The sequence below is a fragment of the Ranitomeya imitator genome, chromosome 10 (assembly GCF_032444005.1).
Source record: "Ranitomeya imitator isolate aRanImi1 chromosome 10, aRanImi1.pri, whole genome shotgun sequence".
Classification (NCBI taxonomy): domain Eukaryota; kingdom Metazoa; phylum Chordata; class Amphibia; order Anura; family Dendrobatidae; genus Ranitomeya; species Ranitomeya imitator.
The window spans coordinates 146,044,474-146,070,494 of NC_091291.1; the positions used below are offsets into that span (position 1 = coordinate 146,044,474).

At 45.5% G+C, this 26,021-nt stretch overlaps 1 protein-coding gene across 6 annotated transcripts in view; it reads right to left on the minus strand.

Annotated features, from left to right (window-relative positions):
* Positions 1–21,942: 21,942 nt before the first annotated feature.
* Positions 21,943–26,021, minus strand: part of ETS1 (ETS proto-oncogene 1, transcription factor) — a 102,400-nt gene continuing 98,321 nt past the window's right edge. For all 6 annotated transcript variants that reach the window (XM_069741056.1, XM_069741057.1, XM_069741054.1 and 3 more), the window contains one exon: positions 21,943–24,051. In XM_069741056.1, coding sequence (XP_069597157.1) covers positions 23,836–24,051 — 216 coding nt within the window. In that variant the 3' untranslated portion in view covers positions 21,943–23,835. The remainder of the gene's footprint in view (positions 24,052–26,021) is intronic.

Genomic DNA, 26,021 nt, shown 5'->3' on the forward strand with positions numbered 1-26,021 from the left:
ATATACTGTATAGAGGAGCATTACATGGGGCCCATGATATACTGTATAGAGGAGCATTACATGGGGCCCATGATATACTGTATAGAGGAGCATTACATGGGGCCCATGATATACTGTATGGAGGAGCATTACATGGGACCCATGATATACTGTATAGAGGAGCATTACATGGGGCCCATGATGTACTGTATAGAGGAGCATTACATGGGGCCCATGATGTACTGTATAGAGGAGCATTACATGGGACCCATGATATACTGTATAGAGGAGCATTACATGGGGCCCATGATATACTGTATAGAGGAGCATTACATGGGACCCATGATATACTGTATAGAGGAGCATTACATGGGGCCCATGATATTCTGTATAGAGGAGCATTACATGGGGCCCATGATATACTGTATAGAGGAGCATTACATGGGGCCCATGATATACTGTATAGAGGAGCATTACATGGGACCCATGATATACTGTATAGAGGAGCATTACATGGGACCCATGATGTACTGTATAGAGGAGCATTACATGGGGCCCATGATATACTGTATAGAGGAGCATTACATGGGACCCATGATTTACTGTATAGAGGAGCATTACATGGGACCCATGATATACTGTATAGAGGAGCATTACATGGGGCCCATGATATTCTGTATAGAGGAGCATTACATGGGGCCCATGATATACTGTATAGAGGAGCATTACATGGGGCCCATGATATACTGTATAGAGGAGCATTACATGGGGCCCATGATATACTGTATAGAGGAGCATTACATGGGACCCATGATATACTGTATAGTGGAGCATTACATGTGACCCATGATGTACTGTATAGAGGAGCATTACATGGGGCCCATGATATACTGTATAGAGGAGCATTACATGGGGCCCATGATATACTGTATAGAGGAGCATTACATGGGGCCCATGATATACTGTATAGAGGAGCATTACATGGGGCCCATGATTTACTGTATAGAGGAGCATTACATGGGGCCCATGATATACTGTATAGAGGAGCATTACATGGGACCCATGATATACTGTATAGAGGAGCATTACATGGGGCCCATGATATACTGTATAGAGGAGCATTACATGGGGCCCATGATTTACTGTATAGAGGAGCATTACATGGGGCCCATGATATTCTGTATAGAGGAGCATTACATGGGGCCCATGATATTCTGTATAGAGGAGCATTACATGGGGCCCATGATATACTGTATAGAGGAGCATTACATGGGGCCCATGATATACTGTATAGAGGAGCATTACATGGGGCCCATGATATACTGTATAGAGGAGCATTACATGGGACCCATGATATACTGTATAGTGGAGCATTACATGGGGCCCATGATATACTGTATAGAGGAGCATTACATGGGGCCCATGATATACTGTATAGAGGAGCATTACATGGGGCCCATGATATACTGTATAGAGGAGCATTACATGGGGCCCATGATATACTGTATAGAGGAGCATTACATGGGGCCCATGATATACTGTATAGAGGAGCATTACATGGGACCCATGATATACTGTATAGAGGAGCATTACATGGGGCCCATGATATACTGTATAGAGGAGCATTACATGGGGCCCATGATTTACTGTATAGAGGAGCATTACATGGGGCCCATGATATTCTGTATAGAGGAGCATTACATGGGGCCCATGATATACTGTATAGAGGAGCATTACATGGGGCCCATGATATACTGTATAGAGGAGCATTACATGGGGCCCATGATATACTGTATAGAGGAGCATTACATGGGGCCCATGATATTCTGTATAGAGGAGCATTACATGGGGCCCATGATATACTGTATAGAGGAGCATTACATGGGGCCCATGATATTCTGTATAGAGGAGCATTACATGGGGCCCATGATATACTGTATAGAGGAGCATTACATGGGGCCCATGATATACTGTATAGAGGAGCATTACATGGGGCCCATGATATACTGTATAGAGGAGCATTACATGGGGCCCATGATATACTGTATAGAGGAGCATTACATGGGGCCCATGATATTCTGTATAGAGGAGCATTACATGGGGCCCATGATATACTGTATAGAGGAGCATTACATGGGGCCCATGATATACTGTATAGAGGAGCATTACATGGGACCCATGATATACTGTATAGAGGAGCATTACATGGGGCCCATGATATTCTGTATAGAGGAGCATTACATGGGGCCCATGATATTCTGTATAGAGGAGCATTACATGGGACCCATGATATACTGTATAGAGGAGCATTACATGGGGCCCATGATATACTGTATAGAGGAGCATTACATGGGGCCCATGATATTCTGTATAGAGGAGCATTACATGGGGCCCATGATATACTGTATGGAGGAGTTTTATATGGAGTCAATGATTAATGATATATTGTATATATGAGAATATATGGGGCCCATTATACTGTATTGAGTACTACATGTATATGCAGCCATTATACTGCATGGAGCACTGTGGTGCCCATAATACTGTATGGAGAACTATGTGGTGCCCATGATACTGTATGGAGGACTAAGTGGTGCCCAATAGCATCACAATGAATTGTGAGATGGGGAGGACGCCATCGGTGGCGTAGCACCCTCCTCCACCACCCAATTCATTTTACATCCATATCAAACGTCCTCCTCCCCTGTTCGTAAATCCATTATACATCCCCTTTCCTCCCATCTCAATCCCACATCCCTTATTATCCTTCTTCCCTCTTGCATCCCATCATTTTCCTCTCCCCCCACCTCCATCATTGCCCTCTCCATCATTGCCCTCTCCATCATTGCCCTCTCCACCACCCTCATCATTGCCCTCTCCACCACCCTCATCATTGCCCTCTTCACCACCCTCATCATTGTACTCTCCACTACCCAAACATTACCTTCTCCACCACCTCCATCATTACCTTCTCCACCACCTCCATAATTATCTTCTCCACCACCCCAATGATTGCTCTCCCAACCACCTCCATCACTACCCTCTCCACCACCTCCATCATTGTTCTCCTCCACCTCCTCCATCATTGCCTTCTCTCCTACCACCTCCATCATTTCCCTTTCCTCTATCTATCTATCTATCTATCTATCTATCTATCTATCTATCTATCTATCTATCTATCTATCTATCTATCTATCTATCTATCTATCCTTTTTGTTTCTCCAGCGACCAGTCCATTGGTAGAGTAAAATATACCTTTTATTTATCCATTAAAAAATTCCAGATTTCTCCAGTTACAATAATGCATACATTCAATCCCTTTTGGATTCATATATACACACCACACCACACCACACCACACCGTTCAGCTCCCTGCACGTTCCCTACAGCCGCAGCATCATTGTTGCTGGCAGCTTCCTATCTGACGTAGACGCACGCTGAATGCTGACATAATCCATTTTCTCCTGTAGGCAGTGGAGCTGCAGGGATCGCTCCCTGCTGGTCGCACATGAGGACAATCTGGCCAGGGCCCCCCTTCGGGACAAGAAGCAGGCCAGAATGCCCTCAGTGTTAGCCGCGCTGCAGTTGCCCCCCTCCATGTCCGGGTCCCGCATCAGCTGCACATGCAATATGTCAGTCTTTGGCACAGGCCATAATCCTCAATATAGTATAATGCACTGCCCATAGTCCTCCATATAGTATAATGCACTGCCCATAGTCCTCCATACAGTATAATGCACAGCCCATAGTCTTCCGTACAGTATAATGCACAGCCCATAATCCTCCATACAGTATGATATACAGCCCATAATCCTCCATACAGTATAATGCACAGCTCCTAGTCCTCCATATAGTATAATGCACTGCCCATAGTCCTCCATACAGTATAATGCACAGCCCATAGTCTTCCGTACAGTATAATGCACAGCCCATAATCCTCCATACAGTATGATATACAGCCCATAATCCTCCATACAGTATAATGCACAGCTCCTAGTCCTCCATACAGTATAATGCACAGCTCATAGTCCTCTATACAGTATAATGCACAGCCCATAAACCTCCATCTAGTAAAGTGCACAGCCCATAATCCTCCTCCATATAGTATAATGCACAGCCTATAGTCCTTCATATATATAATGCACAGCCCATAATCCTCTCTCTCTATATATATATATATATATAGTATAATGCACAGCCTATAATCCTCCATACAGTATAATGCACAACCTATAATCTTCCATACAGTATACTGCACAGTCCATAATCCTCCATATAGTATAATGCACAGTCCATAATCCTCCATATAGTATAATGCACAGCCTATAGTCCTCCATCTAGTAAAATGCATAGCCCATAATCATCCTCCATATAGTATAATTTACAGCCTATAGTCCTTCATATATATAATGCAGAGCCTATAATCTTCCACACAGTATAATGTACAGCCCATAGTCCTCCATATAGTATAATGCACAGCCCATAATCCTCCATATAGTATAATGCACAGCCCATAGTCCTCCATATAGTATAATGCACAGCCTATAGTTCTCCATACAGTATAATGCACAACCCATAGTCCTCCATATAGTATAATGCACAGCCTATAGTCCTCCATACAGTATAATGCATAGTCCTCCATATAGTATAATGCACAGCCCATAGTCCTCCATACAGTATAATGCACAGCCCATAATTCTCCATATAGTATAATGCACAGCCTATAGTCCTCCATACAGTATAATGCACAGCCCATAATCCTCCATATAGTATAATGCACAGCCTATAGTCCTCCATACAGTATAATGCACAGCCCATAGTCCTCCATATAGTATAATGCACAGCCTATAGTTCTCCATACAGTATAATGCACAGCCCATAGTCCTCCATATAGTATAATGCACAGCCTATAGTTCTCCATACAGTATAATGCACAACCCACAGTCATACATGTAGTAGTATGGCCACTGGCACATGTAAAAACTGATTTAAAAAAAATAGACCATTATACTCCCCTTTGCTTCCCGTCGCACAGTTTCCTCGTCCGAAGACTGCAGCTGCCTGCCATGCGCCCAAACTCGCGTGCATGCCGATTTCATTTGCCCTCTGACCGCCATCTGGTCTGTGCGCCGCAATACACTTCAACTGGATGTGCGTTCCACTCTGTGAGCTTTGACTATGGCACCTTCTTATTTCTACATACTTAATCCAGCTGCTCCTCATTCCTTCATGCATGCCCATCTGGATTGTGCGATCTCTTGGTGCCTCTGTCCATTCCTCCTCTTGTCTGGCTCTTATCCCTGTATGGATTCCTTATACTGTATTTTTCTGCTTTTGCATTTCTGTATGGTCTTGGTTGCGCTTCTCATGTTGGGGTCTTTATGATCTGCTACATGTCACCTTATACGTGGGACGATATCAGAATCATGAAGCTGAAAATCTGCAGCATTTCTGCTATGAAACTAAAGTATGAAAATGTCTCACCCACATTACAGTGGTAAAATCCGCCTCATGCGGGTTTATTATTATTATTATTATTATTTAATCTTTGTGGTGTTAACTGTCGCTGTACCAGGCATGTACCCGGCCTTCAGAGGAGTGACAGCTCTGAGGCTGCTGCTGATTAATGGAGCTAATGATTGGTGCGATCTGGGTCTTCTATTCTGTTCCCCATGTGTACCCTTGTCGGTCTGTGCAGAGCTGAGACTCCGTCACCGTGTGCCACCCATAGCTCTGAGCTTGGACACAGCAGAGACTGCATTCTCCGTGTTAAAGGGGTGCCTGTGTTAATATAAAGGGGTAGTCAAAGTATTTGTGGGCTTTTATTCCTGGGTCCTTTTTCTCTCTGTAGAAATACATGTGAAAGTGTGAAAGATTGTGAATGGAGACAAGCGGCCAGAACCGGGGCGCTGCTCATCCAGAACCGGGGCGCTGCGCAGCCAGGACCTGACTGTTGATGGAGCAGCAAGGTGGCTTTACTAATCTCCATCATCCACAGACGGGGTCCAGCCGGACTGACCATGTGCTTGACATGACCTCTGCTGTATGAGCTTCAGATTCTCTATGGAGATTTGTGCCCCCCCCCATTCTCTGTGCCCCCCTCCCCCAGGATTCTCTGTGCCCCCCAGGCCTCACATTCTGTAGCACATCTGCTTTTACTTGCTACTTTGGCTTCTAGGTCAGATCAGCAGCAAAACCCCTCACCACCAACATTGTCACTGCCCCCCCCCCCCTCCCCTCCTGTTCAGATACTGGGGGCAGCTTCTCCTCTAGGACACCCAGCAATGGACCAGCCCCCGCCCAGGAAGAACCCTTATCCTTTCTCACCTTGTCTATGCCAATCCCCCTGCACAGTCAGCTCATGTAGGAAAAGTAACTTCCCTCTCCCCTATTACAGGAGCTAAGCTGCTTCTAACAGCATCCAGCAGAATAGTGAGTGCAGCTCTGGGGTATAACACAGGATGTAACTCAGGATCAGTAATGTAATGTATGTACACAGTGACTGCACCAGCAGAATAGTGAGTGCAGCTCTGGGGTATAATACAGGATGTAACTCAGGACAGTAATGTAATGTATGTACACAGTGACTGCACCAGCAGAATAGTGAGTGCAGCTCTGGGGTATAACACAGGAGGTAACTCAGGATCAGTAATGTAATGTATGTACACAGTGACTGCACCAGCAGAATAGTGAGTGCAGCTCTGGAGTATAATACAGGATGTAACTCAGGATCAGTAATGTATGTACACAGTGACTGCACCAGCAGAATAGTGAGTGCAGCTCTGGAGGATAATACAGGATGTAACTCAGGATCAGTAATGTAATGTATGTACACAGTGACTGCACCAGCAGAATAGTGAGTGCAGCTCTGGGGTATAATACAGGGGGTAACTCAGGATCAGTAATGTAATGTATGCACACAGTGACTGCACCAACAGAATAGTGAGTGCAGCTCTGGGGTATAATATAGGATGTAACTCAGGATCAGTAATGTATGTACACAGTGACTGCACCAGCAGAATAGTGAGTGCAGCTCTGGGGTATAATACAGGAGGTAACTTGGGATCAGTAATGTAATGTATGCACACAGTGACTACACCAGCAGAATAGTGAGTGCAGCTCTGGAGTATAATACAGGATGTAACTCAGGATCAGTAATGTATGTACACAGTGACTGCACCAGCAGAATAGTGAGTGCAGCTCTGGAGGATAATACAGGATGTAACTCAGGATCAGTAATGTAATGTTTGTACACAGTGACTGCACCAGCAGAATAGTGAGTGCAGCTCTGGGGTATAATACAGGGGGTAACTCAGGATCAGTAATGTAATGTATGCACACAGTGACTGCACCAACAGAATAGTGAGTGCAGCTCTTGGGTATAATATAGGATGTAACTCAGGATCAGTAATGTATGTACACAGTGACTGCACCAGCAGAATAGTGAGTGCAGCTCTGGGGTATAATACAGGAGGTAACTTGGGATCAGTAATGTAATGTATGCACACAGTGACTACACCAGCAGAATAGTGAGTGCAGCTCTGGAGTATAATACAGGATGTAACCCAGGATCAGTAATGTAATGTATGTACACAGTGACTGCACCAGCAGAATAGTGAGTGCAGCTCTGGGGTATAATACAGGAGGTAACTTGGGATCAGTAATGTAATGTATGCACACAGTGACTACACCAGCAGAATAGTGAGTGCAGCTCTGGAGTATAATACAGGATGTAACTCAGGATCAGTAATGTAATGTATGTACACAGTGACTGCACCAGCAGAATAGTGAGTGCAGCTCTGGGGTATAATACAGGATGTAACTCAGGATCAGTAATGTATGTACACAGTGACTGCACCAGCAGAATAGTGAGTGCAGCTCTGGAGTATAATACAGGATGTAACTCAGGATCAGTAATGTAATGTATGTACACAGTGACTGCACCAGCAGAATAGTGAGTGCAGCTCTGGAGGATAATACAGGATGTAACTCAGGATCAGTAATGTAATGTATGTACACAGTGACTGCACCAGCAGAATAATGAGTGCAGCTCTGGAGTATAATACAGGATGTAACTCAGGATCAGTAATGTAATGTATGTACACAGTGACTGCACCAGCAGAATAGTGAGTGCAGCTCTGGAGGATAATACAGGATGTAACTCAGGATCAGTAATGTAATGTATGTACACAGTGACTGCACCAGCAGAATAGTGAGTGCAGCTCTGGAGTATAATACAGGATGTAACTCAGGATCAGTAATGTAATGTATGTACACAGTGACTGCACCAGCAGAATAGTGAGTGCAGCTCTGGGGTATAATACAGGATGTAACTCAGGATCAGTAATGTAATGTATGTACACAGTGACTGCACCAGCAGAATAGTGAGTGCAGCTCTGGGGTATAATACAGGATGTAACTCAGGATCAGTAATGTAATGTATGTACACAGTGACTGCACCAGCAGAATAGTGAGTGCAGCTCTGGGGTATAATACAGGAGGTAACTTGGGATCAGCTCGCTTGTTTTCCCCATCATGAGATGTTCCTTGGGTGGCCTCTCCGGGGCTTTTTGCTCCTCATTTTTCCTGTGTCATTTCTCATTATTACACATATCCATTGGACAACTATTGTGATTTATTTGCCTGTGTAGATTGGATCGGTTGTTATTGACATCTTGGGAGAGTTTCATGTCAATTACACCTTTAGAAATAGATTTACTTTGAAAATTGATGTCGTGTTCCTATTTCACCCGCTGTGTGTACATAGAATATCTGATATTTGCAGGGTCTCAGATTGATCATTTCTGGCTTCTTTGCTCTTCAGTTCTTCCTCTGTAGCGTCTCCTTTTCCCTTCGTCATTGGCTTTACCCATTCTTGACTTTTCACGGCCACATTGCTGAGCTTGGCCTTTACTCAATGAAATCCTGGTGTGAAATGCAAAAAAAAAGAATTCTCATGGAAAAAATGTAAACTCCTCTTACTTAACCAATTCAGTGCTGCCCGGTGAGTGGGTTATTTCCCAGCGTTCACTTCTGATGTACATATGGATCTCATTACACAAAATCATTGCTGTGGCTCATTAACGTTGTGCTGAGATTGAGTCCTGATTGTGGAGAGCACAGTCCCAGTAATCTGCTGTCTGGTGCCAGGGACGCGGCTGCTCCATAATAAATGTCAGGGGAAGGGTTAAGGGTACATGTGATGCATGCAGGTTGCAGGTGAATCATTGTGTTCTGTAGGGTTTCTGGAACCTTGTGTTATGTAGCAATACTTCTGGATCCATGTTTCCTGTACCTTGGTATCCTGGGCAGGACGGTCTGGGACCTCGGCGTTCTGTGGGCATGATCCAGGACCTCGTTATCCTGGGGGTGACGGTCTGGGACCCTGGCGTCCTGGGGGGGACGGCCTGGGACCTCGGTGTCCTGTGGGCATGATCCAGGACCTCGCCATCCTGGGGGTGACGGTCTGGGACCCTGGCGTCCTGGGGGGGACGGCCTGGGACCTCGGTGTCCTGTGGGCATGATCCAGGACCTCGTTATCCTGGGGGTGACGGTCTGGGACCCTGGCGTCCTGGGGGGGACGGCCTGGGACCTCGGTGTCCTGTGGGCATGATCCAGGACCTCGTTATTGTGGGCGGGACGGTCTGTGACCTCGGCGTCCTGTGGGCATGATCCAGGACCTCGTTATCCTGGGGGGGATGGTCTGGGACCCTGGCGTCCTGGGGGGGGGACGGCCTGGGACCTCGGTGTCCTGTGGGCATGATCTAGGACCTCGCCATCCTGGGGGGGACGGTCTGGGACCCTGGCGTCCTGGGGGGGACGGCCTGGGACCTCGGCGTCCTGTGGGCATGATCCAGGACCTCGCCATCCTGGGGGGGACGGTCTGGGACCTCGCCATCCTGGGGAAGGGGGGGGGGTGGAGGCCTGGGACCTTTGCGTCCTGGGGGGGCGACTGTCCGGGACCTTATTAGACGCCGTGATTTATTATATGGCATTGGGCCTTACAACTTATTTCCGACAGTTTTTTTACTGGCAGTTTGATGCCCCAGAATTCAGAATTGTGCAATTTTTTTTTTTTCATAATTTTTTTTTTAATCTTTGTCAGTCTTTTCCTTTCAGAAAAAAAGAACTACCAAGCACCGTTCCCGGGAGTTGGGAAAGTGTGGGCTCCGAGGACACCGATGTGCTGGTCAGGGCACTTGGAAAGTTCTTGGGTTTGGCAGGGCGAGTGCTGGTGGGACAGGGACAATTGGTGAAGCAGATGCCCTCACAGTACAAGCTTTGTTCCTCCTGGGAGGGTTTGGTGGGGACAGCAGCTTCTCATGTCTGACTCTGATATATGGAGGGGACTTGGCCACCAGCGCTCCATCATATTTGGACATTACAGATACAGAGTGACTGCGACCGATTCATTCAGGTTTTTGAGAAGCTCCTGCAGCTTTTCTTCAGCTAATGCTCTTCAACCTCCTAAGAATGAGTAAAGGCAGGTTCCAGGCCTTAGTGTGCTGGAGGAAGTGGAGCGATGGAGGCAAGGATATAATACAGTTCTATCTGGACATATTGAAGGCCAGGGACCCCCAGACACAGCGTGCCTCCTCCATTATGGGGGCCACTTGTCCTGCTCCCTGGGCATCCTATACACAATCGGACAGGGGCAGATATATCGCCAGTGCAACCGGTGCGCCTGCAGGGCGGCTAATAATGAGGGCAATCTGGCCAGTTTATCTGGCCCCGAGGCTCTGGAGGGCCCTCATGTGCGGTGGGCAGGGAGTCTAATTTCTGACAATCCATGGACCCTGGACACGTGTATTGTTGGTCATGCTGTGGTGGCGGCTGTGACGGTCATTGGTCCCCGATGGTGCCCCTGTTATTATGGGGGTGACACACGGTGCTGTGTCAGGCTGCGGCTCTGCTGACTTCTGCAGTTTTCCTGCATCTATGGAACAATCTTCTGGTTTGCAGTGGGGTCAGTGAGTCACGGCAGCCGCATGTCTGAGCCCTGAGTGCAGCACAATGGGGCATGAGAGGAACATCCAGCAGAGGGAAAGATGGAGACCACATTGTGCCAGGTCTGCTCACAGCGACTGCCGGCATCAGAACCAAGACATCATGTCCTGAGGCCACGGGACCACTATCTGCAGTTCTAGTGAAGCCTCCATCATGGCGTCATTGTCATATCCCGGGTGTAGAATCGCCAGAACTGCTGGATCTTCCATTATCTGACTATTAATACGGCATTGGCGTATATGGTGAAGCCGCCGGTCTCTGGGGGTCTGCTCCAAGTCAAGGCGTTGCATCAAGTTACACTTTACATGGATCTCCAAGTTAGGGATAAAGTAGTAACGTTTTAGGGGGTCCTTACCCACTGAGCCAGATGGCAGAAGTCAGGGAGAAGAAGGCTCAGCTATGGTGGATGTCCTGGAGGGGAGATCGGAGTCTGGATTTGGGGGACGGAGGTGTCTGGAGGGGATGGGTGCTCCAGAAGCCTTCTCTCCCTCTCCCCATCGAGAACACGTGCATACTTGTCCATCTAAGATGTAGGGTCACCTACATGTACCCTCCAATACCAGTGAGGCCGCACAATCCTCTCCCTGTTCACTAAAGAAAATGACGATGTTTGCGCAGTTGTCCTCCGCTGCAGTGCCGTCACCTCTGCTTACATTGGGCTGTGCTATACAACGACGATACGTCTGATTAGACGCATGGAATACAGTACAACAGCAAATGAACAGCGCTCCATCCAGGTGTAGATATTAAAAAATTCTTACCATCTCTACACCTGGATGGAGCGCTGTTCATTTGCTATTTGACTGTTTGGACAATCCAGGAGGGTTCCTTGGACTTTGAACGGACGCCCCAATACAGTGATTGCTGTCGGCCATCTCTTTTATACACTGCACGGTATACAGTATGTCACGCCTGCGGAGCCGGTGTGGTGAGTGCCCCGGATCTGGCGTCTCCCGTTCTCTCGCAGTTCATGCGCTGGTATTTTCTATACATAAAGCCTCAGTCCTTGCAGGGTTCTAGTCGGGACGAGGGTTAGGGCACTTTTGTTATCCATTTGGTTCTGGAATTCGACTACTTGTTGGCCTCAGTCTCTGGATTCTGACTTTAGATCATAAGTCGTGCGAGTTACTGGACGGTTCTGAGTGGCGGCACTTTTACTAATCACAAGATCATTGAGTGACTGTTTTCTCTTTTTGATTATTATTATTTATTTATATTAATATTTATATAGCACCATTGATTCCATGGCGCTGTACATGAGAAGGGGTTACATACAAATTACAGATATCACTTACAGTAAACTTACAATCACAGACTGATACAGAGGGGCGAGGACCCGGCCCCCGCGGGCTTACATTCTACAGGATGGTGGGGAAGGAGACAGTAGGTCGAGGGTTGCAGGAGCTCCGGTGATGGTGAGGCGGTAGCTCCGGTGTTGGTGAGGCGGTAGCTTCGGTAGTGATGAGGAGGCAGCGGGGTCAGTGCAGGCTGTAGGCTTTCCTGAAGAGATAGGTTTTCAGGTTCCGTCTGAAGGGTCCGAATGTGGTTGATAGTCGGACGTGTTGGGGCAGAGAATTCCAGAGGATGGGGGATATTCGGGAGAAGTCTTGGAGGCGGTTGGGTGAGGAGCAAATAAGTGTGGAGGAGAGAAGGAGGTCTTGGGAGGACCGGAGATCACGTGAGAGAATATATCAGGAGATTATTTCAGAGATATATGGAGGAGACAGGTTGTGGATGGCTTTGTAGGTTAGTATTAGTAATGTGAACTGGATACGCTGAGGGAATGGGAGCCAGTGAAGAGACTTGCAGAGGGGGAAGTGGAGGAGTAGTGAGGAGAGAGATGGATTAGTCGGGCAGCAGAGTTAAGGATGGACTGGAGAGGTGCAAGGGTGTTAGCAGCGAGGCCACAGAAAAGGATGTTGCAGTAGTCAAGGTAGGAGATGATGAGGGCATACACAAGCATTTTAGTAGTTTGACAGTTGAGGAAAAGACGGATTCTGGAAACGTTTTTGATCTGGAAGTGACAGGAGGTGGAAAGAGCTTGGATGTGCGGTTTGAAGGACAGGGCAGAGTCCTGGGTTACTCCGAGGCAGCAGACTTCCGGTACGGGGGAAAGCTTGATGTCGTTAATTGCGATAGATGGGTCAGGTAAGGAAGATCTATGAGATGGAGGAAAGATGAGGAGTTCAGATTTGTCCACATTGAGTTTGAGGAAGCGAGAGGAGAAGGTGGATATGGCTGATAGACACTCCGGGATTCTGGAGAGCAGAGCGGTGATGTCTGGGCCAGAGAGGTAGATCTGAGCATCATCAGCATAAAGGTGGTACAGGAATCCATGGGACTTTGAGTTGTCCCAAGCCAAGTGTATAGATTGAGAAGAGTAGGGGTCCTAGAACAGAGCCTTGGGGACTCCAACAGAGAGAGGGTGGGATGAGGAGGTAGTGCGGGAGTGGGAGACGCTGAATGTGCGGTTGGAAAGGGACGAGGAGATCCAGGATAGGGCGAGGTGTTTGATGCCAAAGGAGGATAATTTTGATAATTTTTTGCATTCCTGGTGATTTGTTGTAATCTGTGATTTCTTACACATTGCAACCACCGTAACGAACTACTCGGATCAGTCAGTCGGACATTATCGAAACGACTCTTTGCTCCATAGTGATGCGATGACTGAGGCAGTGTTTAGTATCTGACGTTCTGTGACCTCCCCAACCTCACCCCAATTTCCTTATCAATATATTGTCCATTATCTGACTACTTCCTCCAAGACTTTGTCCTCTCAGTTCCTCTAGTAATATCCCGAATGCAGCCATCTCCATCTTGTAAATACTGAGCAAGCAAATCCAGCTTCACAATAACAAAGGTGCGGGCATGGAGAACGCACAAGACAGTAATTTTTATGTGAGGAAAAAAGGAAAACCCAATTTCTAGGGTTGTATCAGTGCTATTGTGGTCAAGCTCTCAAATCTTTACATAATACTAAAGTTTTTAACGTCAATTGTTGGGTCCAATCTTTGTGTGGATTTCCAGCTAGGACTCTGGTTTCTTCTCACAGTCCACAGAAGGGGAAAACATTAGTGATGAGTGAACGTGCTCGGATACCGTGTTATCAGTGTCTTGGGTGTGCTCGAATATTATCTTCCAGTCCCTGAGGCTGCATGTTTTGAGGTTGTTGGGGGATCCCCGCAGTCGCTCATCACTAGAGAACATATACATTTCTTGCAGATGGTGTCCTTGGTGGAACTTGAGCGCTGCAAGACTACAATGCGTTATAACCACTGAGCCACCATGCTGCCCCAAATAGAAAAGCCTCCTTAGTTGTATTAAAAATAATGCTTTTCTGCATCAGTGACCCTATGACCTCTCGCTATCCTAGCTGCTATATTTATGGAATACGGGTTTCTTTTTTAATAGTTTGACCACAGACCACTTTGGGAGCCAAACAACTTAAATTTTGTGCAATCCAAAAAAGAGAAAAAAATCCAGCTTCCAAAAACTTACAAATTTATTAAGGATAAAAGGCAAAGTCCAGTCCAATCCAATAAATTACAGTGAAGAATTGCTACTCTTCACTATGTAATTTATTGGATTGGACTTTGCCTTTTATCCTTAATAAATTTGTAAGTTTTTGGAAGCTGGATTTTTTTTCTCTTTTTTTTGGATTACTTGCTCACGTGATGACTACACGATATCCGTGCTTCCCCACAACACATGTCGACAGGTGAGCTGGTATATTTTTTTTTTTTCTTTTTTCTGCTATAAATTTTGTGCAAACAGCGTATTATGTAGTATGCGCCATTCCCAGTGGCGTAACTAGAAAGTTATGGGCCCCGATGCAAACTTTCAAATGGGGCCCCCCCAACCATGCAAAAATATTTTCCACCCAAATTCAGATTTTTCCCTATTCATTTCGCACACCATAGCTTTATTGCAAAGTTGTATAGTGTGACCTCAGTGGCGTAACTATCCGTTGCCCCATCCTGGTATATATCTGTCCCCCGTACTGCCATTGTTATGTAATTTATAAAAGAAAATAAACCATTATACTCATCAGGGGATTACATAGAAGTCATGGGGATCCATATAATAAGTATAATGCACCCCCATAGTACTCCTTATAATATACTATATGGAGGACTATGAACTGTGCATTATAATACACTCTCCATAGTCATCCATATAGTATAATACTCTCCATAGTCCTCCATATAGTACAATAGTATAATACACTCCTCATAGTCCTCTATATATTATACACTCCGCATAGTGCTCCATATAGTGTAATACTGCTCAGTTCTCCATGTAGTATACTACACTTCTCAGGCCTCCATATAGTATAATACACTGCTCATAGTGATCCATATAGTATTATGCACTCCTCATAGTCCTCTATATAGTATAATACACTACTCAGTCCTCCATATAGTATTATGCACTCCTCATAGTTCTCCGTATATTAATATACACTGCTCAGTCCTCCATATAGTATAATACACTCATCATAGTCCTCCATATAGTATACTACGCTCCTCAGTCCTCCATATAGTATAATACACTCCTCATAGTGCTCCATATAGTATAATGCACCGTCATCGTCATCCATGCAGTACAATTCACTTCTCATAGTATAATGCACCACATAGTTCTTCATATAGTATAATGTATTCCCCATAGTCCTTGATACAGTATAACGCAGCCCACATAGAGTATAATGCAGCCACCCCACAGAGTATAATGCAGCCACCCCACAAAAGTATAATGCAGCCCCACCATACAATATAATGTAACCCCCATAGAATATAATGCAGCCCCCCTCATAGTATAATGCAGCCCCTCCATACAGGTACAGTGAAAAAGACACGGGCAAATAGTGACTATGGGGCAGGGGAGGACACAAGGGGGCTAGGGGAGACAGGCACAATGGTGACACAGGGGGCTAGGGAGCAAGGAAGACAGCCACAAGGGTGTCGAAACATGCGGGTTAGGAGGCAGGGGAGAAGGGCACAAGGGGACTAGTGGGCAAGGGAGACTGACACAAGGGGACAAGGGACACAAGCACAAGGGGACACACAGGGACTAGTGGGCAAGGGAGACTGACACAAGGCTACACACGGGAACAAGGGACACAAGCACAAGGGGACTCATGGGGACCAGGAAGAAGAGGAGAAGGGCACAAGGGGACACACGGGGACTAGGGGGCAAGGGAGACGGGCACAAGAGGACACAAGGGGACTCCAAGGGCAGAGTAGATAGGGACGCAAGTAGACAGAGTTGCAAGGGGACAGGGGAAGATGGGGAGACTTGGGAGCAGGGAAGAAGGGGGCACAGGGATTACGAGGACAGAGTAGAATGGGAACACACAGTGAGAAAGGGGACAGGGGAGACTTGAGAGCAGGGCAGACGGGTCACATGGGGACAAGGGGCTGGGAATGCATGGGGGGAGCAGGAGGACTCAGGGCATGGGAGATGGGGAGCATTGGGGGACCAGGGGAGGAGTGACAAGGGTCATACGGGGTCCTGGAGGAGCACAATGACCTGAACCTGGGGACCTACGAGGACATGGGGCACGGGAGAGCAGGGAGGAAAAGGGGCTGGTGTCACATGGGGCCGGTGACGCTGGGGGCCGAAGACGGTGACACATGGGCAGCAGACACACCTCACTGCCGCCGGTCCTGTACACCTCCATGTTCATCCCTGGATACTCCACATGGCTGAGCGGCTGCGGCATGCCCCTCCTAGGCGGATCGGTCCATGTGCCCCCCGCCAGATCCGGAGCCGAATGGTCCTCGAACCCAGCAGCCACCACAGGCTCTGCCAATGTGGCGGCCGCCATCACCTGTGCAGATGCTGCACTGCCTGGGTCCTGCAGACAGTGGGTGCCCCTGAGCTGCACTCACTATTCTGCTGGTGCAGTGACTGTGTACATACATTACATTACTGATCCTGAGTTACATCCTGGATTATACCCCAGAGCTGCACTCACTATTCTGCTGGTGCAGTCACTGTGTACATACATTACATTACTGATCCTCAGTTACATCCTGTATTATACTCCAGAGCTGCACTCACTATTCTGCTGGTGCAGTCACTGTGTACATACATTACATTACTGATCCTGAGTTACATCCTGTATTATACTCCAGAGCTGCACTCACTATTCTGCTGGTGCAGTCACTGTGTACATATATTACTGATCCTGAGTTACATCCTGTATTATACTCCAGAGCTGCACTCACTATTCTGCTGGTGCAGTCACTGTGTACATATATTACTGATCCTCAGTTACATCCTGTATTATACTCCAGAGCTGCACTCACTATTCTGCTGGTGCAGTCACTGTGTACATACATTACATTACTGATCCTGAGTTACATCCTGTATTATACTCCAGAGCTGCGCTCACTATTCTGCTGGTGCAGTCACTGTGTACATACATTACATTACTGATCCTGAGTTACATCCTGTATTATACCCCAGAGCTGCACTCACTATTCTGCTGGTGCAGACAATGTGTACATACATTACATTACTGATCCTGAGTTACATCCTGTATTATACTCCAGAGCTGCACTCACTATTCTGCTGGTGCAGTCACTGTGCACATACATTACATTACTGATCCTGAGTTACATCCTGTATTATACCCCAGAGCTGCACTCACTATTCTGCTGGTGCAGTCACTGTGTACATACATTACTGATCCTGAGTTACATCCTGTATTATACCCCAGAGCTGCACTCACTATTCTGCTGGTGCAGTCACTGTGTACATACATTACTGATCCTGAGTTACATCCTGTAGTATACCCCAGAGCTGCACTCACTATTCTGCTGCTGCATTCACTGTGTACATACATTACATTACTGATCCTGAGTTACATCCTGTATTATACCCCAGAGCTGCACTCACTATTCTGCTGGTGCAGTCACTGTGTACATACATTACTGATCCTGAGTTACATCCTGTATTATACCCCAGAGCTGCACTCACTATTCTGCTGGTGCAGTCACTGTGTACATACATTACATTACTAATCCTGAGTTACATCCTGTATTATACTCCAGAGCTGCACTCACTATTCTGCTGGTGCAGACAATGTGTACATACATTACATTACTGATCCTGAGTTACATCCTGTATTATACCCCAGAGCTGCACTCACTATTCTGCTGGTGCAGTCACTGTGCACATACATTACTGCTCCTGAGTTACATCCTGTATTATACTCCAGAGCTGCACTCACTATTCTGCTGGTGCAGTCACTATGTACATACATTACATTACTGATCCTGAGTTACATCCTGTATTATACCCCAGAGCTGCACTCACTATTCTGCTGGTGCAGTCACTGTGTACATACATTACTGCTCCTGAGTTACATCCTGTATTATACTCCAGAGCTGCACTCACTATTCTGCTGGTGCAGTCACTGTGTACATACATTACATTACTGATCCTGAGTTACATCCTGTATTATACCCCAGAGCTGCACTCACTATTCTGCTGGTGCAGTCACTGTGTACATACATTACATTACTAATCCTGAGTTACATCCTGTATTATACTCCAGAGCTGCACTCACTATTCTGCTGGTGCAGTCACTGTGTACATACATACATTACTGATCCTGAGTTACCTCCTGTATTATACTCCAGAGCTGCACTCACTATTCTGCTGGTGCAGTCACTGTGTACATACATTACTGATCCTGAGTTACACCCTGTATTATACTCCAGAGCTGCACTCACTATTCTGCTGGTACAGTCACTGTGTACATATATTACTGATCCTCAGTTACATCCTGTATTATACTCCAGAGCTGCACTCACTATTCTGCTGGTGCAGTCACTGTGTACATACATTACATTACTGATCCTGAGTTACATCCTGTATTATACTCCAGAGCTGCGCTCACTATTCTGCTGGTGCAGTCACTGTGTACATACATTACATTACTGATCCTGAGTTACATCCTGTATTATACCCCAGAGCTGCACTCACTATTCTGCTGGTGCAGACAATGTGTACATACATTACATTACTGATCCTGAGTTACATCCTGTATTATACTCCAGAGCTGCACTCACTATTCTGCTGGTGCAGTCACTGTGCACATACATTACATTACTGATCCTGAGTTACATCCTGTATTATACCCCAGAGCTGCACTCACTATTCTGCTGGTGCAGTCACTGTGTACATACATTACTGATCCTGAGTTACATCCTGTATTATACCCCAGAGCTGCACTCACTATTCTGCTGGTGCAGTCACTGTGTACATACATTACTGATCCTGAGTTACATCCTGTAGTATACCCCAGAGCTGCACTCACTATTCTGCTGCTGCATTCACTGTGTACATACATTACATTACTGATCCTGAGTTACATCCTGTATTATACCCCAGAGCTGCACTCACTATTCTGCTGGTGCAGTCACTGTGTACATACATTACTGATCCTGAGTTACATCCTGTATTATACCCCAGAGCTGCACTCACTATTCTGCTGGTGCAGACAATGTGTACATACATTACATTACTGATCCTGAGTTACATCCTGTATTATACCCCAGAGCTGCACTCACTATTCTGCTGGTGCAGACAATGTGTACATACATTACATTACTGATCCTGAGTTACATCCTGTATTATACCCCAGAGCTGCACTCACTATTCTGCTGGTGCAGTCACTGTGCACATACATTACTGCTCCTGAGTTACATCCTGTATTATACTCCAGAGCTGCACTCACTATTCTGCTGGTGCAGTCACTATGTACATACATTACATTACTGATCCTGAGTTACATCCTGTATTATACCCCAGAGCTGCACTCACTATTCTGCTGGTGCAGTCACTGTGTACATACATTACATTACTGATCCTGAGTTACATCCTGTATTATACCCCAGAGCTGCACTCACTATTCTGCTGGTGCAGTCACTGTGTACATACATTACATTACTAATCCTGAGTTACATCCTGTATTATACTCCAGAGCTGCACTCACTATTCTGCTGGTGCAGTCACTGTGTACATACATACATTACTGATCCTGAGTTACCTCCTGTATTATACTCCAGAGCTGCACTCACTATTCTGCTGGTGCAGTCACTGTGTACATACATTACTGATCCTGAGTTACACCCTGTATTATACTCCAGAGCTGCACTCACTATTCTGCTGGTACAGTCACTGTGTACATACATTACTGATCCAGAGTTACATCCTGTATTATACCCCAGAGCTGCACTCACTATTCTGCTGGTGCAGTCACTGTGTACATACATTACATTACTAATCCTGAGTTACATCCTGTATTATACTCCAGAGCTGCACTCACTATTCTGCCGGTGCAGACAATGTGTACATTACTTGTTCTTGTGATAGTAATTACAGAGCTGAAAATTCAAAGTAGTGAAATGAAAACCCCTAGTTCAGGTTCTGCTCTCTTCTGTCAGTTCTGTCTTGCAGTGTTATTCATTTCATATACATTCTGTGCAGGAAATACATTATTATTCAGATCCTCCAGAACAAGCGGCATTTACAACTCAGAGTGAAGAAAAAAATAACTAAACTCTGCCCTTTTGGGTAGTTGTGGTGTTGGGGGTTGTAGTTCCTCATAGTCTGTAGTAGGGTCAGCGCCGTACGGGTTTGTTCCTGCAGGGTCTGAGCTATTTCTGGGGATGTTTTGTTTCTGCTCTGGTTACTTTGTTGCATTTTCTCGGTAAGTTTGATGTTTATCAGTTTCTATAGTGAGAAGAAAACCGTTTATAGTGAATGTAACATTTTACAGGTTGATAGTTGGCTGACTGCAGAACATGACCGTACATGGGGCTGCTGATGGTACATGGGGCTGCTGATGGTACATGGGGCTGCTGATGGTACATGGGGCTGCTGATGGTACATGGGGCTGCTGATGGTACATGGGGCTTACTTACTGGAAACAGTCTTGGTGATATTTTAATTAATATATTTACACAATACTGTTTAGATACCATGAGGCTTCTTCTCATTACGTCCATACCTTCGTTGTGACATCAGTGCTCAGATTCTGCTCTCTGTCCTCAGGTTGTAATATTTCTGAGACTTGTAGTTCTTCCACAGATGTCCATCTCAGTCTTACACTTTCTTTCACTATGTTCACATTTTGCAGGAAAGTTCCTTATTGTAAATAGCAGATAAGTGACATCTACCACATTCTAGAGTTCAGTCCTTTGACACCTCTTAAAGGGCAGATTTATAAATGCAGAAATCTTTTGAGGGATTTTTTTTCACTGCTCAGGCTATGTTCACATGTTGTGCTTTTGCAGCTGTTTTTTTTTTTTTTAATGGAAATTAAAAGCTGCTTTTTTTTTTTACAGTGCCAGCAATAGCTGATATTTCAGGAATCTCGTGCACACAATTGCTTTTCTTCCTGACTGAGTTGGAAAACTGCAGCATGTCACTTCTATGTCACTTTTAAAAAAGCAATTACAACAGCCATGCATTTTTTTTCAGTTTTTTTTGGTGAATTGAAGTAACTTTATTAAACATTTTTTGTAGACAAATGACACACAATCTGCAGAAAAACCTCCTTTTTGTTTTGTAATGAGTTTTTTTTTTACTGCCAAAGATTTTGGCTGCAAAAAAAGCAGCAAAAAAAGCAGCAATAAAGCAATGTGTGAATATAGCACAAGGGTGAATTCTGGTGTGGAAACCTGTAGGGATAATTGGAACTTTGTATTTTTTTGTACAGAAGTTATTTCAAATTCTCAGACAATTATAAACAATTTTGAGTAGACTATGCCACCACTGGAAAATGCCCCCGATCTTCTGCCGCCTTGTTCGGGTGCACAGCAGATAAACCCAAATCTTTATTCTGTCACAGGGTCTTACTGGGGTGGATATAATAGAATATTTATCCCATAGTTGTCCTCCTCCCCCCATACAAATACAATAATCAAGGAGTCTGACTTTTGTATAAATGCTTCATTTAATTAAAACCTTTTTAACAGTAACAAATGAAATGTTAGAAAATAGATTCACGTATATAGAAAAATATTTATCAGAATTGATGTTCCTGCATCAGAAAAACTACAGGGAAATAAAAAAAACAAAACCACCTCCTTCTAAACTCTGGGCTTGGACCCCACATTGTGCTGCAGCACATTGCACCAGGACCCTTAATACCACTGATACTCCAGAACATAGAACAGTACATGAAATGCTACATTGTCAGTACAGAGACCCCGCAGAGAGACCACCAACCGGCTCAACCGATGCAGCGAGGAAGGAGATGGCTTCTGGACGGAGGTAACATGGAAGCATGGGATCGCTGGCCGCTCGAGCCTTGTCGTTCCCTATACCTGGTGTCCCCAACATGGGATATTGGGGCTCGCCTGCTCTAGGTCCCTGCTGTGTACGGTGATGTGCCCATCTGCAATGCCGCCCTGCTCACCTCCTCATGGCCACCTCCGGGCTCGCTGCTCTGGCGAAAGTCACTAATGGCGCCAATAACAAGCGGCTGACACAATGGTGCCGAGCTCCTGTTCAGACAGTTCTGCGGACGCTTCTCAGGGCCTAATATTTAAGGCATCAACAACGTGTCCTACGCACAGATCCCCGTGATAAACATCTGCAAGCAAAACTGGACTATCCTCCATATTCTGTACATTGTCAGTCATTTCTTGCATAGTATAAACTCCTGATTGTCTTTGCTGCTGATGCCGAGTGACCTGTAACCTTCGATTCTATGACTGTACCCCCATTACCGGCTCCTACGTGTAAGCATGGCGCTGGGGCCCTCGCCTCCCCGTGATTTGTAAGCAGGTCTCCTCACGTCTTCATGAAAACACCAGATTACTCTCATCCTGATAATGGCGCTCCTGCAAAACCACCAGAGAAAAGGAGGAGTAAACGTGGAGCGCGTCCATTATCGGCTGCCGCTTTCAATAATCACCTTTATTTGTCTGATAAAATGACAAACTCAAGTGTTCCCAGTCAGTCTGGAGGATGTGAGGAATGTATAGAGCAGAGCTGCGGCCCCCACAGATGGGGTCCCCAGTACTGAGCCCCCCATAGGCTTCCCACACAGTGACGCTGCTGCAGCGATCGCACAGGATTGTCAGCGCAGATCAGGATCGCACATATTCTCTTTGGCACATTGAAAAACCAAAGCAATTTAAATCTGTACAATTCTTTACATTTTTTTTTTTATAAAATATTTACATATATTTTCTTTTTTTTTATAAAAATACAATCTGGGGATACAGAAGATGGCAAAGAGGACATGGTGCAACCTCTGTGTCACAGGCTCAGCAGAAGGCATAAATTAGCGAGGATGAGGAGTGAGCTGTGCGGGGGAAGGGCTGCGTTTGGTCGCTACAGTTATGAATTGTCCTGAGAGATTTGTAAAGTTTCGGTAACTTTGCTTCATGATAAAAAACAAATGTAAAAACCCATAAATATAAAATCTACCCCTTGGGTGGCAGAGCCACTCCTCCGCCTGTAGCTGCTAATTCATAGAAGTGACCTGATGGATGCTGGGGCTTATGGTCCCCCCACTGCCCACAGCCAAACAAAGAAGATGTCTCATAAGCAAAAAAAAAAAATAAAATACTGGCATAATTCAGGAATGAATCTGCTCCCTGGCAGAAGCCGCCATATCGCTCTTCTTCCACGTTGGCCATATGGTGACACCGCTGACCGAGAGCTTCAGTAACTGAGGCAATCTCCACCTCGCGAATGTCAGAAGCTCCTTTACCCAGAATCCTCCACATCCGACTGATATGAAGCGTTCTGGGGTGGAGGGGATTCGGGGTCCATAGGGTCTCGTCTCTGATTTCCACCATCCCCCGGCCGGAGTGCTTATTCATCAGTGTCGGGTGTCACGTCCAGCATGGCGTGCAGCTCCTCCGGCACGTAGCCCAGGAGGCTTTGCAGATCACATACGAAGCGGTAGACGTAGCGCTTCCCGGCCGTCTTGTGGATGATGTTCTTATCGTAGTAATAGCGCAAACCACGACTCAGCTTCTCGTAGTTCATTTTGGGTTTGTTTTTCCTTTTGCCCCAACGTCTGGCAACCTGCAATGAATGAGATTGAGAGTAAACAGCCTGCGTAATCCAAAGATGAAAAACCAGAAGAAATGGACAGAATGGCCTTTAACCCCTCTGGAACTGGATAATTTTTAGTTTTTGCACCTTGATTTATTCTTCCGAGCCAGAACCTTGTCCATCGATAGAAGAATATCTGGACCTGGTTTTGTGAGGGACGAGTTGCAGTTTTGACAGCGTTCATTTTACCACATTATTATTATAAATTCCAAGTGGGGCAAAATTGTGAAAACTGTTTCCTCCATAAGTTCTTGGGTTTTATTTTATGACATTTTAATGATGCCGCTAAAATGACCTGGAGACATAAAACCCCAGATCAGTCCGAGGATTGTGAGGCCAAACCTGTATAGATATACATGTGTTATATCATTTTAGTAGTGAAGATAAACCCTTCTTTGCTTTGCCCATTTCCTGAGACCAGTGACTTTTTGCACTTTTCTGTTGAAGGTGCTGGGTGAGGACTTTGCTTTTATGCACTGAGCCACAGTTTCCAATTACATAATTATGGGGCATATCACTCATTACATTTTTGGAGGAAATCTGGAATTTTTGGCGTTCAGTGACTGTTTTAGTTTACGTCATGCTTTTATAAGCTGGAATTATGGATGGCGATAGCATGTTTTTTTTTTTTTCTGCTTCATAATTTTAAAACTGGGAAAACTGATTTAAATCTTTACATTTTGTGACTTTTTTAGCCGAGGATCACGCTGGTCCTCAGCAGACTCCCGGCCACCAAGGTAGCCATCAGTCCCCATGATTCAGTATGACATTGTGTGAAATCACCGTTCACATCAATATACAGTTAGGTCCATATATATTTGGACAGAGACAACATTTTTCTAATTTTGGTTATAGACATTACCACAATGAATTTTAAACAAAACAATTCAGATGCAGTTGAAGTTCAGACTTTCAGCTTTCATTTGAGGGTATCCACATTAAAATTGGATGAAGGGTTTAGGAGTTTCAGCTCCTTAACATGTGCCACCCTGTTTTTAAAGGGACCAAAAGTAATTGGACAATTGACTCCAAGGCTATTTCATGGACAGGTGTGGGCAATCCCTTTATGTCATTCTCAATTAAGCAGATAAAAGGCCTGGAGTTGATTTGAGGTGTGGTTCTTGCATTTGGAAAGTTTTGCTGTGAAGTAAACATTCGGTCAAAGGAGCTCTCCATGCAGGTGAAACAAGCCATCCTTAAGCTGCGAAAACCGAAAAAACCCATCCGAGAAATTGCTACAATATTAGGAGTGGCAAAATCTACAGTTTGGTACATCCTGAGAAAGAAAGAAAGCACTGGTGAACTCATCAATGCAAAAAGACCTGGGCGCCCACGGAAGACAACAGTGGTGGATGATCGCAGAATAATCTCCATGGTGTAGAGAAACCCCTTCACAACAGCCGACCAAGTGACCAACACTCTCCAGGAGGTCGGCGTATCAATATCCAAATCTACCATAAAGAGTAGACTGCATGAAAGTAAATACAGAGGGTTCACTGCAGGGTGCAAGCAATTCGTAAGCATCAAGAATAAGAAGGCTAGACTGGACTTTGCTCAAAAAACATCTAAAAAAGCCAGCACAGTTCTGGAAGAACATTCTTTGGACAGATGAAACCAACATCAACCTCTACCAGAATGATGGAAAGAGAAAAGTATGGTGAAGGCGTGGTACAGCTCATGATCCAAAGCATACCACATCATCTGTAACACCCGGCGGAGGCAGTGTGATGGGGCGGGCATGCATGGCTGCCAGTGGCACTGGGTCACTAGTGATTATTGATGATGGGACACAGGACAGAAGCAGCCGAATGAATTCTGAGGTCTTCAGAGCCGCCATACTGTGTGCTCAGATCCAGCCAAATGCAGCCAAACTGATTGGTCGTCATTTCATACTACAGATGGACAATGACCCAAAACATAAAGCCAAAGCAACCCAGGAG